General features: G+C 37.1%; 2 protein-coding genes and 1 non-coding gene across 3 annotated transcripts; 2 read left to right on the top strand and 1 right to left on the bottom strand.

Annotated features, from left to right (window-relative positions):
- Positions 1–8,648: 8,648 nt before the first annotated feature.
- LOC121757374 (glutaredoxin domain-containing cysteine-rich protein CG31559-like) lies at positions 8,649–10,010 on the top strand. Its single transcript, XM_042152928.1, has one exon. The coding sequence runs from the start codon at positions 8,795–8,797 to the stop codon at positions 9,815–9,817; it is 1,023 nt and encodes a 340-aa protein (XP_042008862.1). The 5' UTR covers positions 8,649–8,794; the 3' UTR covers positions 9,818–10,010.
- Positions 10,011–11,488: 1,478 nt separating this feature from the next.
- TRNAL-AAG lies at positions 11,489–11,569 on the bottom strand. The gene has a single exon. It is a non-coding gene; the product is annotated as a tRNA-Leu (tRNA).
- A 2,836-nt stretch (positions 11,570–14,405) lies between these two features.
- On the top strand, positions 14,406–17,846 carry LOC121759344 (26S proteasome non-ATPase regulatory subunit 8 homolog A-like). Its single transcript, XM_042154900.1, has 6 exons — positions 14,406–14,600; positions 15,323–15,401; positions 15,509–15,611; positions 16,297–16,560; positions 17,158–17,269; positions 17,401–17,846. The coding sequence occupies exons 1-6, from the start codon at positions 14,496–14,498 to the stop codon at positions 17,539–17,541; spliced, it is 804 nt and encodes a 267-aa protein (XP_042010834.1). The 5' UTR covers positions 14,406–14,495; the 3' UTR covers positions 17,542–17,846.
- Positions 17,847–18,930: the final 1,084 nt, after the last annotated feature.

The following is an 18,930-nucleotide window of genomic DNA, read 5'->3' as shown; positions in this document are numbered from 1 at the left end:
AATTTCTCCTTCAAGAGTTGAAAATTTGCCTCAACTTTGGCGGGATCCACTTAGGTTCCTTCGGCCGATACAATGTGTCCAAGAAAGTTTACTTCTTTCAGCCAAAATTCACACTTGCTAAATTTGGTGTATAGCTTCTCGGTCCTCAACGTCTCTAAAGCGATTCGTAGATGCTTCTCGTGCTCCTTCCCGTTCTTCGACTAGACCGGGACGTCATCTATGAAGACCAAAACGAATTTATCCAAGTACGGATGGAATACTCGGTTCATCAAGTCCATGAATACCGCAGGTGCATTCGTTAGACCGAACGACATCACAACGAACTCATAGTGGCCATATCTTGTACGAAATGCGGTCTTCGGTATGTCCTCCTTTCGAACTCTCAGTTGGTGATATCCGGACCTTAAGTCCATCTTTGAAAACACGCCGGCTCCTCGGAGTTGGTCAAACAGGTCATCTATCCTCGGCAGTGGGTACTCGTTCTTGAGAGTCAATTTTTTCAACTCTCTATAGTCGATACACATTCTCATCGACCCATCCTTTTTCTTGACGAAAAGCACCGGTGTGCCCCACGGTGAGACACTAGGCCTAACGAATCCTAGGTCCATGAGCTCTTGAAGTTGTATCTTGAGTTTCTCCAACTCTTTAGGCGTCATTCGATACGGTGCCTTAGACACAGGTGCGGCTCCTGGTTCGAGGTCGATTGTAAACTCCACTTGTCGATCTGGCGGCGGTCCAGGTAACGCTTCGGGAAAAACGTCTGGAAATTCTCACACAATAGCGACGTCTTCCCATTTCCTTTCCTCCATCTCCTCTCCGTGGAGATAAACGAGATATGCAGGACGTCCTTTCTTCATCATTGCGGTAGCTTGAAGTGCAGAGATTATAGCGGTTCGCCGGTTCATCGAGATTTCATGGTACACGATGGGTTCCTTTCCCCCGAGCTTGTAGAGATATTTGTCTCTCCTTACAACGAATCGTCGTAAAATTTGCGGCCAACCAATTCATCCCTAAAATTACGTCGATATCTCACATCGCCATAACTTGCGGATCGTGAGCGACTAACTTAAGGTTTCCGATAACGATTTCTATGTTCGAGCATGTTCGAGAGATTTCTATTGTCCCACCCACTGGTGAAGACACTACCATCTTATGTTCAGATTTTCTAATAGGCAAGCTCAATGTATTCACACACAAATCAGATACGAATGAATGCGATGCGCCCGTATCAAACAACACAACGACAGGAGTGTCGAAAATTTTGCCCATACCTGTTAGGTTTCCTTTTTCTCGATCGCCTTGCTCCATCTCCAGTTGTTTTTGTTCCAACGCGTACGTTCTAGCTGGAGACGGAAGTCTTGAGTGGGTTGTTGTTGTCGTGACAGCTGGTCGCGCTTTTCCCTCGATTCACTCTGCGGTGCCCTTGATTGTTGACGGGATCCTTGATCGTTATGCCTCGATCCCAATCCTCCCTTCTTGCTCGGACACTCCTTAGATAAGTGATCATTCCCTCCGCATTTATAACACTTGGTAACGTTTTGATGCCGACATTCTCCGAAGTGATACTTAGAGCACACGTTGCACTGTGTTGCCCTGGATCGGTAGTCTCCTCTCTGACTAGAAGTTTGTTGTCCTCCTCCGTGTTGAGATCGATGCTGACTCAACTGGTACTGTTTTCCATCGTATGGAGTCCGAGAATCATCCAACTTCCTTTTCTCCCTGGAGTGGTGTGTCATTTTTAAGCATGTCTGACTATAGAAACTTATTCCTTGTGTATATCCGAGTCGACTACTGCATTTCCCTACCGTCTAATATCAAGGATTCGAAATTTGACCCAACAGTCTTACTTGGATATGAACAGATTTCTAATTGTTGCAACATTGCTAAGGATGTCTTTGATCGGGAAGGCTCCAAAATTAATCAAGGAAGCAAGAACAACAATGCAATGATTGAGTTTCATTGGACTCAACCCGTCCATTCTGAGAATTAAATGGTTTAGAGGTATCAAATAAAACCCATAGAGCTTTGAGAATTTACTTCTGATGAGAGCTCGGAAGAACATGAGATAGGTCATGGAAACATGATGAAACTACAAAAATTCTCAAATTCCATAGCCGACTGCTAGATCACAATTTGCAAAATTCCGGACAGCAATGAAGGATATCGTTCAAACATGTCAAGGCCTAAAATAATCAGTCGCGACAGAATTTAGAAACATGGACAAATGTCATGAAGTAGTACAAATGATGGTTCAACAACATCAGGTTAGTGGAAAAGATGAAATCACATCAATGGGTTCGCGGGTTTGTTAAAGACAACTCAAAGTGAATTGAGCTTTTCAGAAATTTAACACAATCAACCCGTTAAGGAATAAGAGAACAGGATAGCCTTAACTTGGTGTTGCAGAAAGAAAAATCATTGAGTATGAAACAATATATGTAGTGAAACCGAGCTAAAAAGAATTTCACTTCTGCAAGAAAGAACTTGTCACATACATGGTTGCAAAATAAAGAGGTAAACCAGTAGTTCCAAGAATAATATTTCATTCTTTGAAGAAAAAATGTCTGGAGGTGTAATCATACTGAAGGTCATAACTGCAAACAACCTTAGGAATGAAGTTTAATGACGGAAGTTCATAAGGTCAAAATATTGCCCTTATGAATGATGAATCAAAAGAGACTACTCAATCAAGCTATCCAACGTTACAAAGGCAAACACAAACGTTCGAGACAAGTGAGTCATGACTCGATATATGGAAAAAAAATAATGGACATTACTTGCAAATTGGGAGTCAACCAAGGTGTTTAAATAGACAAGGGCTCACGTTTATTCAAAACATCCCGAAAGGAACTTAGAATCCAAGTAAGTACTGTTGAAAGTAAAACGTTTACGAGGGTCGCACTCCCTCGCACATTTTCGCGAGCCTGAACAAGGTAACATCGTTCTATGAAATCATGGATTCCAAGTTGAGATTCATCGTATCGTTGAAATTAATAACTATTTTTGATGGTCGCATCTTCAAAGTCTTCTTGCCATGCCACGTAGTTTTCGAAATGCATTGCCATTGCACACGTGGTCTTAAAGTGTCGTAAACGTCATCGTACTTGTGTCGCATCGCCACTTTGGCTTGGTATGCAAAACTGCATAGCTTTATTAGATCTTAGGTATGATCTCGCCATTGTGAGGATACACTAAAGTTCGAAATATATACTTTCGTTGGTTTTATCACTCAGGAAAGTGATATTGCAGTTGTCAAATTACAACTAAGTTCTAGCACGTTCAGTCTGGCCTACCTCGTAGGCACTCTATAATTTCAAGTATAGCTTGAAGTCTCGTACTTCAACGTATATTTGATCATTACCTAACTCAAGCTTCATATGGCTCCTACGTTCGCAACGAAGTTCAAAAGTTCCACATTTCACTTTAATAGTGGTTCTCCACAATACCTCATATTTCATCGGTCATAAATTTTCACCACATAAACGTCATCCATATATTGCACAATCAACACATTTATTCGTATAAATCATTTGGTGTTCCATAGCATAACAAACATAGTACATTTATATATGTGAATAACAACACTCATTCAATCAATCATCCATGGAATCGCATTTCATAAATCATGCAGTTCATGCTCATCTGTATCACAATCACAACTCGCAACTACACGCGTATCAGCTTTGCATTTCACAGTTTCATAGTCATGAAATTTTAACCGCCTTGGCATAAAATTTGTCATTCCTGGAAACAACATGTATTTTCTTCAAGTAAATTTTGCAGTTTTATTACGTAATAGCAAATCTCAACATCAACCAATACAAGTTCACAATCATACTTCAATATCCAGCACATTCAACGCCATCATGCCTCATTGTTAAACAAAAGCAATTGTATAATCTCATAATGTCTCCCGGTTCATATCTTCACAACATTTTTCAAAAGCCATAGTATTTACTTATTTCTCACAGGTGTTGTTTCATAGTATAATCAAGTAATCACACTCATACTTCAGGTTTCACAATTCATGAAATTTTCAATCATTTAGAATTTCATCTATCCAAACTCATAGAAGTCCAATCACATATTCGCCGATTTTCCTTATCGGGGTGTGCACAACAGTATTCATCATTTTTGGCATAGTCGTATTAAGAAATTTCATATCCATGTATTTTCATCATCCCACACTTCCAAACAACATTTTCAAAGACGTCATATTATCTCCGATTCCCATCGAAATAATTTCATTTTCCACCAGAGGAATATCCCCATCACACTCTCCAACATTTCACAGGTTCAGATCAAACTTATCGAAACGCTTGTTACCTCATTCTTCGTGGTTCGGCGGGGACGAGTCGTGGTGTTGAGCCTTCGACGGTTATCAATTAATATATTTACACGTAAATAAACTTTGACTCAACAAGGCTCTTGGGTCCAGGGCGGAAAGAACTGAGGCTCTGATACCAAACTGTGACGATCGCCCTTCAAGGGTAATTAAATGTGGCGATCGTGACCTAACAGGACTTAAATGCAATCAAATAAAAGGGGCTAGGTTTTTATAAAAAGGGGTTTGACCAAGGAAATAAATGAACAATAAATCAAGAGAAAAGGGTCAGGGTGACGCTTTGACAGATGGACCAAAGGAGAAAAAAATTATAATCATTGGTATTCAAGATAACAAAGGGTTCAACGTACTCCAATACGTGTCATGTCTTTAGATTCTAAACGGAACTCAAAATAGTGTCAAGATCAAACAATAAGTAAAACAGGTTTCAGCGGAAGCATCCAAGAGAAGAGTGAAGTTATGTGTGAAGACACAACGACACTCACAGATCAAAGATAAACAATTCATTCTTCAATTAACTTGCTCAACACCACCATACTCTCGTCGCCGCTCAACCTGCACATAGGGAAAACACATGCAGGGGTGAGTACTATAAAAATACTCAGTAAGCTCATGCCGAAAATATTTTCAATAAAAGTACTCCCTCCGTCCCGTGCTACTCGCACGTTTGCTTTTCGGCTCGTCACAAAGTCCTTACACTATTTATAATTTAAGTTAGAATTATTGCATTTAATTAATATGTTAGTTTAAGTTAAGAGCTCTTTTATTAAGTGATGTCTCATTACACCTAAAATTCTTTTTTAATTACACAAAAAAATCAATCCCAAATTTACGGCCTAAAATGAAAAGTGCGAGTAGCATGGGACGGAGGGAGTATTATTTATCATGCTACACATAAGTAACCATCGGGCTTTAGCTTTAGAAAGCCCGAGGCACTAAAAATCATTTCCCATTGCAAAAGTCGACTGATCAGTCATTTTCCCATAGACGTTAACCATATCTGCCAATACATGACTTGGAATGTGGCCACAAACCAAGTCACTAGACCGGCCAGCCCGTACGCTAGCACACAGTCTACCATAGGTGTACACTAATCCAAGTAGGGTTTGCGGCCCTACGAGGACCCACCTCGACGGCTTAGATATCAAGTACTTTCTTCCCCTTGCTATCACGCTGAGTGCGCGAGTTATCACCTTTAAAATTTATGTGTATCGTAAATCAATCTCAATTATCGACTCCAAATCATGCATGTCCCCAACGTTTCCCTTTTCCCATCAATTCGTTTTATCAACATAAGGAAACAGACCATAACATACATCAACGTACAACACATCACTACATCATAGAATGTGTTCCTTAACACATATGCATCATATATATCATTCAAAGCTTAACAACATAGATTATCTTTACATGACTTAAATCTGGCAGAAAAACGCAGTCGTTTTGTAAAAATCATTAAATATCCATCCGACCTCCGTTGGGGCTGAAATTTACCACAACCCAGTATACACATCAAAGGTCATCCAGTTAAAATTTCACATCAAAATCACATGTTGAGGCCGGTCAAATCAAAAACGAAACTCACTGGTCGAGAATACAAATTCTGACAGAACTACGCAGTCGACTTCAAAAATTCATTAAAAATTCATCTTTTGACCAAAAAAGGCTGATATTCACACACAACACAGAAGACACCTTGAAGTTTACTCAGTTAAAATTTTGCACCAAAATAAGATCGTTTGGTTAGTCAAACACACGTCGGAATCTACTGTCCGAACACCACAGTTGTCATGCTTCCAAATTTCGAATTAGGGTTTATCAAATATTCATCCCAACATATATATTCATGCTTCAAAAATATCTCACCATCATATTCTCATATATTCACATAGCATTCACCACAAATCATCCACAAGTTCATTCATAAACAACCTAAATGCATATACATATCCTTTTTTTCATGCAACCATCAATCCCACCCGATTAAATATTAGATCTACGATCTCTACACTTATTATATGCATGATGGAATCAAAATCAAGGTTTCAATGGAGAGGATGAGGAAAAGGAATTCAATTATACCTTTCTTGATCAAAAGCAATCGGTAGAAACAAAGTATAATCTTGATTCTTCAACAATTCTTGAGGCTTCAACTTAAATTCTTCTCAAAAGATGAAGAATTTATGGAGAAAAATAGAAGAAAAATTGGGAGAGAGAGGGGAGAGGAGAGTGGCGTGAGGGAGATGGAGTAGGCGTGTAGTTAGTGGGGTTAGGGTTAGGGTTTTCTCATGTATTTATAGAGATCAAGAATATAATCCCACAATTAAATAATTAGAGATTTGAAAAGTTATGGGGGAAAGGAATTGGCGTGAAATCTAGGGAGAAATAAGAGGATTTTCGAATTCTAGGCTATTTAATTAGCCTATGATTTAATTTGGTATTTCATGGAGTAGAATAAAATGCTACGGAGCAGAAAATAATAAATCCTCCCAATAAATAGTGAGTAGGTGATTTTTATATATATTCTCCCACAAGGAATTAAATTCAAATCCTAATTTAAATAGGATATGGCAAGATCTCCTTAGATATGGTAAGATTTGCTAGGATGTTTATATTTATTCATGGAAGAGAATAAATAAGGGATCAAAATATATAATGAATAATTTCCTCCTCCCATATATAGGAGAATTTTGAAATCTCCATGGCGTAATGCATATGTGTCGTTTTTCTCATGGAGAGAATAAGGAATAATCGGACTTTGGATTTAATTTGGATAAATATCCCAAGCAATTAATTAAATCCAAGGAAAAATAGGATTTCTTCTCCAATAATAACAGGGGTCGAAAATGCCAAATGAATACTGATGCTCCTATTTAATCTCACTCATCCCTTAAGAAATAATTCGCCACAATATATTTCACCCCGCATAGATTATTCACACAGCCACGTCACAATTTCAACCATTTTCACTTCCACCACATATTCTCAACACTTTGACCTTTCAATGGTCACGTCATATGTTCCACATCTTTGACTATTCAACATCCACGTCATATGTTCAACGGATTTGACTAATCAAATCAAATCTAAATTCCAAAACGCAATTAGGTCACACAGAAAACATGCAATTAATTCACTCATCATTTAATTCACATACTTCACGGCATTAAAATCATTAAATGCAAAAAATTTATGCTTCGCACATTAGGGTTCTGAAAGTGGGCGATACAACCGCGGTACATGAAAATTCATAGCGTTACCTTACCGAAATCTTTGAATAACGTATCATACCGTACGGAAATCACACTATACCGAAAATTCGTTATTTTCGGTATTTTTTGAGTACGTTAAGGCCGGTATTTTGGTATTTTTTCCGAGCCCTACCTACAATAACTCTACTTAGCTATTAACACTAAATTAGCAAACACATATTTACTTGAGAAACTACAATCACTTAAGCAACCAGATATTGGAATTGATAAATTCTTTTATCTGAATGAAATAGAATACTCGAAAGAGAGGGTTTATAATAGTCAAAGTTTGATGGAAAATATTTTATATATTTATATTTATAGTACGAAGAAGATAGAAGATTAAGTCTCAAAATAAGTTTCAAAATCTTATTTGTCTTTTTATTATATTTGTTGATCAAGTTGATGAAACATACTCCAGTTCGTGTCTCAGTTTTCCATTTTGGTATGTCCCATATTAATTGTCTCACTTCAATTTTACTATTTTTATTTGTGGATCTCACATTCTACTAACTCATTTCCACTCACTCCACCAACTTTTTCAATTCATTTTCATTTACAATTTTTAAAATATGTTAGGTCAAAGTAAGACACATATTGAGGAACAGAGAGAGTATATAAACTGAATAAATAATTCTTTTTCTATATTGTAGATTGTATGAAGTTCTTCCGTTCCATGTTAATAGAGTCATTTTTTATTTTAGAAAGTTTCAACATAATTGAATTATTTTTATTTTTAGCAAAAAGTAATCATCACTCTTACTTTATTCACCATACACTTAACACACTAATCTTAAACTACGTGCCGAAAAAAATATCTCTATCAACAAGTAACAGGGGTTATAAAACATTTTTAGTGGATTCATTGTAGAAATATCAAATCGATACGCAAACTAAAATAGAAAAAAATGTGTAAGAAAATCATATAAGTAACTTAAATTAGAAAATGGTTAACACCACAAAAACAATTAATAACGAAATAAAGCAATCCAAATAATAAGCAACGTGTTCTCTCACTCGCCACAACCATAGCTCTTGTCTTCGTTCCAAGCTCCAAAATGGACTATTCGGAATCACATGACCACAAACAAAATTTAAGGCCACAAAACATTACTACTACATTATACACAAGATAAACTAAAATAATGAAGATAAAGCCATCCACCATCCCACCACAAAATCGCATGCCACAACAATGGGGTGCACCTCATCCAAGCGAATCGACGTCGCCGTCGACGCCTACCGCCCTCCCCCGTCTTCCTTCGCCGTCTTCGACGTGAACTCCATCGAGGAGCCGTGGCTGAAGCCCTCTACCGATAACCCCGACGAGTCCTCCCTCGACGAGAAGCCCCCGCCGCCGCCGTCCCCGCCCCCACTCCTCGACAAGCTCAACGGCGCCATCGACGGCGCCGCCCCCCGCTCCTGGGACGAAGTCAGCAAAGCACTCGAGGATCTCAAGCCGAAGCTCAACGCCGCCGTGGCCGTGGCCCCTCCCCCGCCCCTGGTCGAAGAGCAATCCACGCCGATTCGCAAGAACTTCTCCTTCCACACTTTAGAAGAGCTGGAGAAGAAGAAGAAGAAAGCTTCGTCAATTGATAATCAGCTAGTTTCTGGATCTGGACCTGGAGCAGTAGTGGGTGTAGCGAGATCACTGAAGGACAACATATTCATACAGAAGGACAGAGAGGAGAGGGAGAAGGAAGGGAGAGGGGTGGGGTTCGTGAAGCGGGACCCGCTGGGGGATTTCGCGGAGATATGCCCGCCGGGAGGGGAGGAGGCAGTGGTGGTGTACACGACGTCGCTGGGAGGGGTGCGGCGTACGTACGAGGACTGCAACCGCGTGCGGCAGCTCATGGAGACGTACCAGGTGGTGTTCGACGAGCGGGACGTGGCGCTGGACGGGGGGTTCCGTGGGGAGCTGAGGGGGCTGCTCGGGGAGGAAGGGGCGGCCGTGCCGAGGGTGTTTGTAAAGGGGAGGTATATCGGGGGGGCAGAGGAGGTGGTGGGGCTGAACGAGACGGGGCGGCTCAGCCGGATATTGAATTGGGCGAGGGTGGAGAGGGGGGCGGGGAGGCTGGGGTGTAGGGGGTGTGGTGGGGCCAGGTTTGTGCCCTGCTTGGGCTGTGGGGGGAGTTGTAAGGTGGTTGTGGGGGCTGATAGAGACAGGTGTGGAGAGTGTAATGAAAATGGTTTGGTTCATTGCCCCATTTGTGTTTGATTTTACATCTTGTTTTTTCTTCTTTGCTTTCACCTATCTATTGTATTGTGGAGTATTGTATTTTGTATACATGCCAATGTTTTTTTACTTCTCTCCATACTAAATAGTAAATCGAGTTTAATTTCTATAATTACATGGGGTCTGCCGTCTGTGTTTCTATTTTTCTAATGAATAAAGTTACTTTGTGTTTCTATTTTTACAACATATACAGTCAGTTGGTTTGATGCATAGTTAGGTGTGACATGCCCTATAGCTAGGAATTTTGAGCAAGGAAGATAAAAATTTTATGCAATGGGGAGTAAATAAGTAAGGCAAGTAATAAATTGTCTACGGGCATGCATGTTAAAAGTTCCCGATTTGCAAAAATACAACAATTGCAATATGTATTACTTTCAGATAATTAAAAGTATCCAATTATATGGCACATAGATAACCTAGATAAAAGAAATTGATTAAAAACAATAGAGTTTGGAATTGGATGAGCGTTTGTCATGAGTGATTTAATAGATACAGTCATAAAGATATCAGTACTCGATCCCTCCTGTCCCTATTATGTGTTCTAGTTTTTTATTTTAGTTCATCCTTTATTAATTGTCCTATTTCATTTTTACTATTTTTAATAATAGATCATACGTTCTACTAACTCAATTTCACTCACATTTTATTAGAAGTAAGATCCATATACAAAAATGAGATCCATATACCCAGAGGCTAACCTACGTAGAACCTTGGGGTCCCACATTAAAGTAAATGTGCATCTCTAAGCTCAAGTGGCTTACACCTCAGCCTTCCATCATAGAGGCACGTGCTCGACTCCCACTAAGGACATAATTTCTTCACAGTCTTACCACTCATGCCACAACTACTTGCCGTAAGATAAATATCGAAAAATACTTTGTAACTGTTAATAGTAATTTGTGCCCCTAGAATCGAAGTCTTGCATCCGCCACAGCATATACCATTAACTTTTTCAACCCATTTTCTTTTATATTTCATAAAACCCGTGTCATATCAAAGTAGACACGTATTGATGGACAGAGGGAGTATAAGTTAATTTATGCCTTGACTAATTCTGAACATGTATCCTAATTCCTAAGTTCCTAGCATACAAAGTAAATGTCATATTATTGAACCAAAATTGTCCAAAATTGTCACAAATCCATATTGTCGTTCTAAACCAGTACTCCTATTTATGCCATATGTACTTCTCACTGGATTTGAATATTCGACACGATGGTATTAGCAATGATTATTCATTTTTTGCGTTTAAATAGAATTCTTATAATCAGATGATTACATATTGCATGTAAAAGGACATATGTTCTAGAGCATATCATGTGTAGAAAGGCATATTTTCTTGAGATGTCATGTGTTAAAGATATTTTGTTGGCCTACCAGGATTACGCCCATCGACTAGATATGATCAAAAGTGCGAGCAAGTTTAAAAATAAAAATTCTAGGAGTATATTTATTCATTCACGTATCTGGTTACGAAGTCTTGAATTAAACTGCAGTTAACTGTATTAAAAAAGAAAATTATTTAGATGTATCAGGTTTGATTATTATGGATTATTGCTATATACACCAAACAAGAAGGTAAAAACGGGATGAATCAACAATCAAATAAATAAATCAAATAAATAAATCAAATGAATAAGTAAAAGTTAAAACTGTTGAGAGTGGGATTTGAACCCACGCCCTTTCGGACCAGAACCTTAATCTGGCGCCTTAGACCAACTCGGCCATCTCAACATGTGATAAATTAGCTTATACATTAAAATATAATACAGAACTGTCAACAAACTAGCCATAAATTGCTACTGTATTTTCTAATATCAGTTGATTATTATACTAAACTAGTATTAACCCACGTGCTATGCAAGATATATTTCATTTTCCTCATATTGAATATACTCATGATGTTAAATATAATTAGCTAATTATTCATAAATTATAATCAATGGAATTGTAATGGTAACGCCATACTATTATATTTGAATCATGCTTAAAATTTATAAATATTAAAATCCATACCCTGAATTCATGAATATTCAAAATAAGCCCAAAACTTTATATGTGTATAGATATAATGGTAAAATGTAAATAAAACACCTAAAAACCAAGGTGTTGTTGGAGATGACACGAGCGATGAACCGTCACTTTTCGCCAAAATTGTGTTGATAGCAGGTGGTGGGGCAGTTGTGTTTCCCATCTTCCGAAATCATGAAGCGGCCGGTTGGCGCGATCCGGCGGTGATCGGACGACAAATTGAGATTAAAGGAGAGCCTCGCAGACGGCGACGAGAAGTTGGTCTTGGCCTTGGCGCCGTGGTGGGCGGATCCATGATTTTGGATTCGGGGGTACGACATATAGTCATATGAGTTTGAAAATCCGAACAATTCTTTTCACTGTATTAAATACACATGTCGTGCATAGACGCGAATATAACGACTAAACAAGAAATTCTATAATATAGAAATAAATTTTTTGAACATAAAATATTTGAGTAAAGTTTTTTTTATAAAGTATTAGTAATAGTTTTTAGAAGTAAACCTTGTGAACCTAAACAATTTAAGCAAAATGTCAACTATTTTTAAAAACGAAATTATAGATGTGGATATATTTGCTACAAAATAGATAAAATACTACTCCCTCCGTCCGCCATTAGGAGTCCCATTTATGGGCGGCACGAGTTTTAAGAAATGTTATGAAAAGTGGGTGAAAAAAAGTTAGTGGAATAAGAGTCTCACTTATATATATTAGTTTTAAATGAAATGTGAATGGAATAAGTTAGTGGAAGACGAGACTCTATTACCGTTTATGGTAAAAGTGAATCAGGACTCCTATTCGCGGACGGAGGGAATAGTTTAAAAGTTTGCGGACGGAGGGAGTAGTTTAAAAGTAAATTTTTTGATTATTTGTGAATTTGATCAAGAAGTATATAAATTCATTCTTTTAGATGTTTTAACGAACAAAAAAGATAATACATCTATTCTTTCAATTATTTCAATAACACTAAACAAAGAAAAAGTAAATCCATCATTTTAAAGAAGTAAAAGGCTATTGAACTTTTAATTGTTTGAATAACATAAAACGTGAAAAAGGGGTAAGCAAATTGTATTAACAAAACAAAACAGAAATATTTTGAAATAAGTAAAATGATATAGAAACTTTAATTGTTAGAATAAAACTAAACTGGAAAAAAAAGGTAAAGAAACTAGAACATAAAAAGAATTGAATTATGCATCTATGCCTACAATAAGGGGTTTCAAACTCAAAACCTCAGCTTTGAAAACGGGGAGCATAACCACCAGACCACATAAATGTTTTGGCTAAATTATCTCAATATATTTGGTATTAGTATTACTATTTAGTTTTGGGGTAAAATTATACCGCTTTGTTCTAAGGTGGCTATTTAGTTTTGGGGTAAAATTGTACCCCTTGTTCTAAGGTGGATACGCCACAGCCTGTTGACGGCGAGAAGTTGGTCTTGGTATTGGCCTTAGCACTGTCGTAGGCCAAGCCAGACACTTGTCTTCTTCCATGAGTCGTGGATTTTGGCGGCATATCGGTCCCTGGGCACACACCTCGGTGGTGACCTTCGTGCATGGAGGTCATGGCGAAAATGCATAAATCACCATCTTAATAATTCCATTAGTCGCCAAAATAAAAGTTAGTCAAACTAGAGTCGGTGTACATAGAATTCTTGTTTTTGCATGAATTAATCTTCTTATTAAATTGTTTGGTTTTATTAATGGCTTTTAATCTGTTTCTTAGCTATAAGACCTTTCCTTAGTTGAAGTTCAAATTGCAGTATTTAGTTTAATTATTAGTCTCGTGGATACAATACTTGTACTAACTTTAACCTATACTTATAATAGCATTATTCACATACATTATGTTTTTAATGTTAAAAAATGTGTATCATGGTGCAAGGATGGAAAGAACCCCAACATAATAAGCTCAAATATACATGAAGATGTAGAAGAAGACTTAGGAAAATATACATGTATTTTTTAGCTTTAAGATTTCATAGATATCATTGTATACTCCGTCTTATAAAAACAGAAATTTTAGAGTCGGTACAAATTTATTGTACAATTGATAAATAAGAGAGATAGAAAGAAAAAGTAATTGAAGTAGGAGAATGGGATTCACCTTTTTAGAGGAAAAAATTTACCAAAAATAGAAGTGGACTATTTTTAAATATAGGGTGTATATATTTTTAACAATAATGATTTTAAATATTTTTATTTATTATTAATTCTTTACTGTATCCTATCCCTTTAGAATTTATATTTCGTGATCTGTCATTGATAATAATGACCGAAACAAAAAAAAAATTTATGTGACAGATGAAAAATGAAGTTATGGCTGAAATGGAGCTGAGATTTTTTTATTCTACATATTAATTAATTTATTCTGACATGAAATAGTTACAAACCCAAGTATGGTGGAAAACCATTATATCAAGTTGGGCTTGGAATTGGATAATGCTAAGCCTTTTTGCATATGGTGAACAAAATACGGGTCATGGATGATCCGAACCGCCAAACCCGATTTAAATCTTGTATATGTAGACTGTAACTTCAGCTTGCTTTCTTGGGCAGAAAGAATCTACGCGAAACCTACAAAACGGAATCCGGCGAGAAGATATATCATATATCTTGAGAGAGAAATGGATCCGAAAACCACAGAGGTTTCCCAGCTCTTCGAGCGATTCAAAGCGGCAATTCTCCGCAAAGATTTTGATATTTGTACCAAACTTCTGTTTCAGCTCAAGGTACATCTCAATTCCTCGAATTTCATGGAGATTTTTTTATGCTGTACAGATTAGATATAGTTGTTTACACAGATTATGAGCGTTTATATGTTTTTCTTCATTATGATAGATTATTATTGTAGTAAAAGTTAACTGGATGGTAAACCCTAGTACATCTGTTGAATTTTTTGGTTCTGGATTTAGATAGGTTCGGATGATTGGGGGAAATCAATTATTATGTCGATGGTGACCTAATGTTGCTCATTTCTTCCTGTTTTTGGAATTGCTGGGATATTGTCATACTGGAACGAGGAGTTAGGCTGATTGGAGTGTCACATAAGTGGTTTTTTGTACTCTTATTTAGTATATTTGTCAAACACATGCAGAAGAAAATCACCCGATAACTGTTGGTGCTTTCTGAGACATGCCGGAGTTAAGCATTGAACATTATGCGGGAGTTGAACAACAGAATTGTTCCGTGCACTCTCTTTCTAACTATTTTTGTATTTCACAATTATATAGAATGGGGATCCTTATTTGAGACACTGATTAATGGTCTGAAACTCTGTTAGTTTCAATTCACATCTTAGTTAATAACCAGAAGTTCAGCTAGAAGATTATGTTCCCCTTTGCATAGTCAATGCCTAATACTAATTTAACTTAGTCATAAATATAATGCAAAATCGTTGATCAAGATTAATATTTTGTAATGTCTTGCTAGTAATATACATTATGTGTGCTAGATTGCATTGACAGGATTCAAGAGTCTGCCTCCATTATTTGAAAAAACTCCAAATGCTGTCCGTGAATTGACACTCGCAAGTAAGTCTTTCTACCTCTCATTCATATCTTTGTATAGTTTATACAATTCATGTTTTGGTGTCTTTCCTATATTCTGAGTTATTTTTTATTTTGCCCTCTTTTTGCAGGGGACATTTATGAGCATGCAGTTATCCTGAGCGTGAAGATTGAGGATCAGGATGCTTTTGAGAGAGACTTTTGCCAACTAAAGCCTTATTATACTGATGCCGCGTAAGTATCTGTCTTTAATTGTTTCATAGACTATCTAACCCTTATTTTGTCTTTTGCTTTAAATATGATAAGAACTAGATGTCTCTGGAGTTTCTATGCATTAAAATAGATGAAGAAAACTACGACTTTTGTTTTTAGTGTTACATGTTTCTTGAACCATGGTGTATGGGTAACTATATGATAATGTAGCTGAACATAAACATATTCTTTTAGTAAGTGTTTTCTTGAGCAAATTAGGATAGTAGTACTTGTTGTTTATGAAACAAAGGCATTATCTTATGAATGATATTTAGTATTGAAGGTATATAAATTGGTCCCATAAACATGGCAAGATGGAGTGCTTTTAACCAGGCTAGGGATACAATCAGGGCTTCATGAACTTCTATGTGGTTGAGCAGCTATTGTAATTTGGTGTACTCCCTCCGTTCCACAAAAGATGTCACACTTGTGGGATGGCACGAGATTTTAGGAGGTTTTGTTTTGTGTGTTAAGTGGAGAGAGAAAATATATTTTTATATAATAATGTGAGTGAACTTTTTCCAAAAAAAAAGGAAAGTGTGACATCTTTTATGGGACGGAGGGAATACTAGTTTCTGTGTACGCCTTGGACTATATATATCCACTCCACAGATGTGCATTTTAGTTCCAAACAATGTCCTAACTCTTATTCCATGTAATCGTGCAGTAGTCGTCTCCCACCTTCTCCCCAGGAGTACCCAATATTAGGTCTAAACCTGCTAAGACTCCTTGTGCAAAACAGAATAGCCGAATTCCACACTGAGTTGGAGTTGCTTTCTGCTAGTGCTTTGGAGAACCCTTGTATCAAGCATGCTGTCGAGCTAGAACAATCCTTCATGGAAGGAGCATATAACAGGGTGCTGACTGCTAGACAGGCTGTACCTCATGAAACATATGTCTATTTCATGGACTTGCTAGCAAAGACAGTCAGGTAAAATTTGTAGTCTTACAGATTACTGTACCATCATTGTCATGTATATATGTGTTTTTTTTTGGAACCATGTGAATTGCTTTGTTTGTGATTGTTGAATTGATTTATACTTTTTACACCTTTCTTATTTCTCCATTTTAAAGAAGAAAAACTGGTTTGGCCTATCTGATACTTTTGTGTTATAGTAATAGTTATTACTTGAATATGTGTGCAGCGTTAGAACTCAGTCATGTACTTCACAAAGGTTGATAGCCAACCTGTATGCACTTTGTTTGGGAGTTCAGTTTATGTCATTGTGTCTGCTTAGATGCAGCCTTACTGTGATGTTATGCTAGCATAGGAAGGATTGTGGAAAGTGGAAGAATGAACATGGATATTGGGAGCACGTATCTATTTTCCATCGCATTGTTCGATTAATCTCTAGTTGCTTTATTGCTTCTGGTGTTGTGCTTTGCGTCTGATCAGGCTTGGTCACCCCCTTCATGTTTGCTCTTCTTTTATGTTGACATCCTAATTCCAGGCCGTTCTGGATCTTGCCATAGTGTTGAATCCGTATTATACTTGGTCTTATTTTAATGTTTGATTATTTGTTGGTAGAGATGAGATAGCTGGGTGCAGTGAGAAGGCCTATGATTCTCTTTCAGTAAATGATGCACGTCAAATGTTGCTGTATTCGTCCGACAAGGAAGTAGTTGAATATATCAAGGAGGTAAAGTCGGTTGCATCCTGTTACCTCCTACTGCACTATTCGTAAATTGTAGGATTGAGTAAAGTAGTATCTCTTCTGTTGGCTTAAACAAAACTTAGTTTCACTAGCACCTTGGCATTCGGAAATTGCAGGAGCATCCTGAGTGGGAGGTCAAGAATGGGTTTGTGTTTTTCCGAAGAGCTAAGGAATCTGTAACTTGCAAGGAGATTCCGTCGCTGCAGCTGATCAACCAGACCCTCAGTTATGCGAGGGAGTTGGAGCGCATTGTGTGAGGGGCATATACGAGAAAATGCAACCCTTATCCGTGCTTCCTTTTTAATCTTCTCCATTTTGGTTGCATCAACCGTACTCTCGAAAATTAGAAGAAAAAAAACTATGGTTGATGACAGCAACCTCTTGTACTGAGGGATTTCATTTGCTAACTGCCTGCATCTCACTTGACTTTGCCTTGAGCTAAATTTTCATATTTGAAACCATGTTCTATTTCCTTGTTTTGTTCAATGGTACAAGCAAGTATTGCGTTGGTTGCATGTTAGCTATAAAATTTGTTTAATATATGACATTTTTGTTTTCTCAATCTTGTGCATTGGCTTGCAGATTTGGACATTTAATTTAGATTTAGATTTCTTCTAAATAAAATTAGTATGTTTGAAAATATCACCGCCATGGTCCATTGTTATATGCAGTACTGCTATAAGTTGTTTAGTTTTATCCGTAAAAATAATTATTACTATTTGGGTTTAATAGATTAAGTTAGCCCTATCAATATAATCTATACAAATATGGAGTATTAAAAGGAACTTGGTCTTCCATTCAAATTAGATGAAATTATTCACTTGCCTTCTATGCTACTCTCTTTCCAAGACTAAGTACTTCGGATATTAAAAATCATGGAATCAGATTATATTATTAAGCTTTTAATGTACGAGATCATATAAATAATACTACTATGATTATCGTTAAACTTTGGATGATTCCGATCATCTAAAATCTTGTTGAGAGTCAAAACGATGTATTATTTCAGCCCCATGTGTGGCCCAGCTGAATAATAAACGGAAAATTGTCATTTAATTAATTACAAGTTTAATTTGTGGACTTTTTGTCTATCTCATAAAATTGAATGAACATTATCATTAGTTTTTAATTGGGTTCTTGTACCATATATCCCTAACAAAAAAAATATCTCTAGACACCCTTAAATTCCTAATGAAAGACATAATCACGAATAAGGATTTCTTTTAGCCATTTTTCTGACAAAAACGCCCAAATCACTTGAAGGACAATTTAGTCAAATTGTGTCATACCCGGACACTTCCATCACTATGTAGTTTCTCATAAAATTAAATAAACTACTCCTTCCATCCCAAGAAGATGACCCATTTCTTGGGCCGCACGAGATTTTATACATCTTTATTTTGTGTGTTAGGTGAAGAGAGGAAAATAGGAGAGAAAGAATGAAGTAGAGATAAATGTGTTTCCAATTTTAGTAATGAGTCATCTTGGTTGGGATAAACCAAAAAGGAAAGTGTGTCATCTTTAGTGGGACTGAGGGAGTACATCATTAGTTCCTAACTGGGTTCTTGCACCACATATTCCTAACAATATATATATATATAGGGATGTATTTATATATATATATATATATAGGGTCCCCTTATATG

The sequence above is a fragment of the Salvia splendens genome, chromosome 12 (assembly GCF_004379255.2).
Source record: "Salvia splendens isolate huo1 chromosome 12, SspV2, whole genome shotgun sequence".
In the NCBI taxonomy this organism is placed as follows: Eukaryota; Viridiplantae; Streptophyta; class Magnoliopsida; order Lamiales; family Lamiaceae; genus Salvia; species Salvia splendens.
This window is presented reverse-complemented; position numbering and strand designations above follow the sequence as displayed.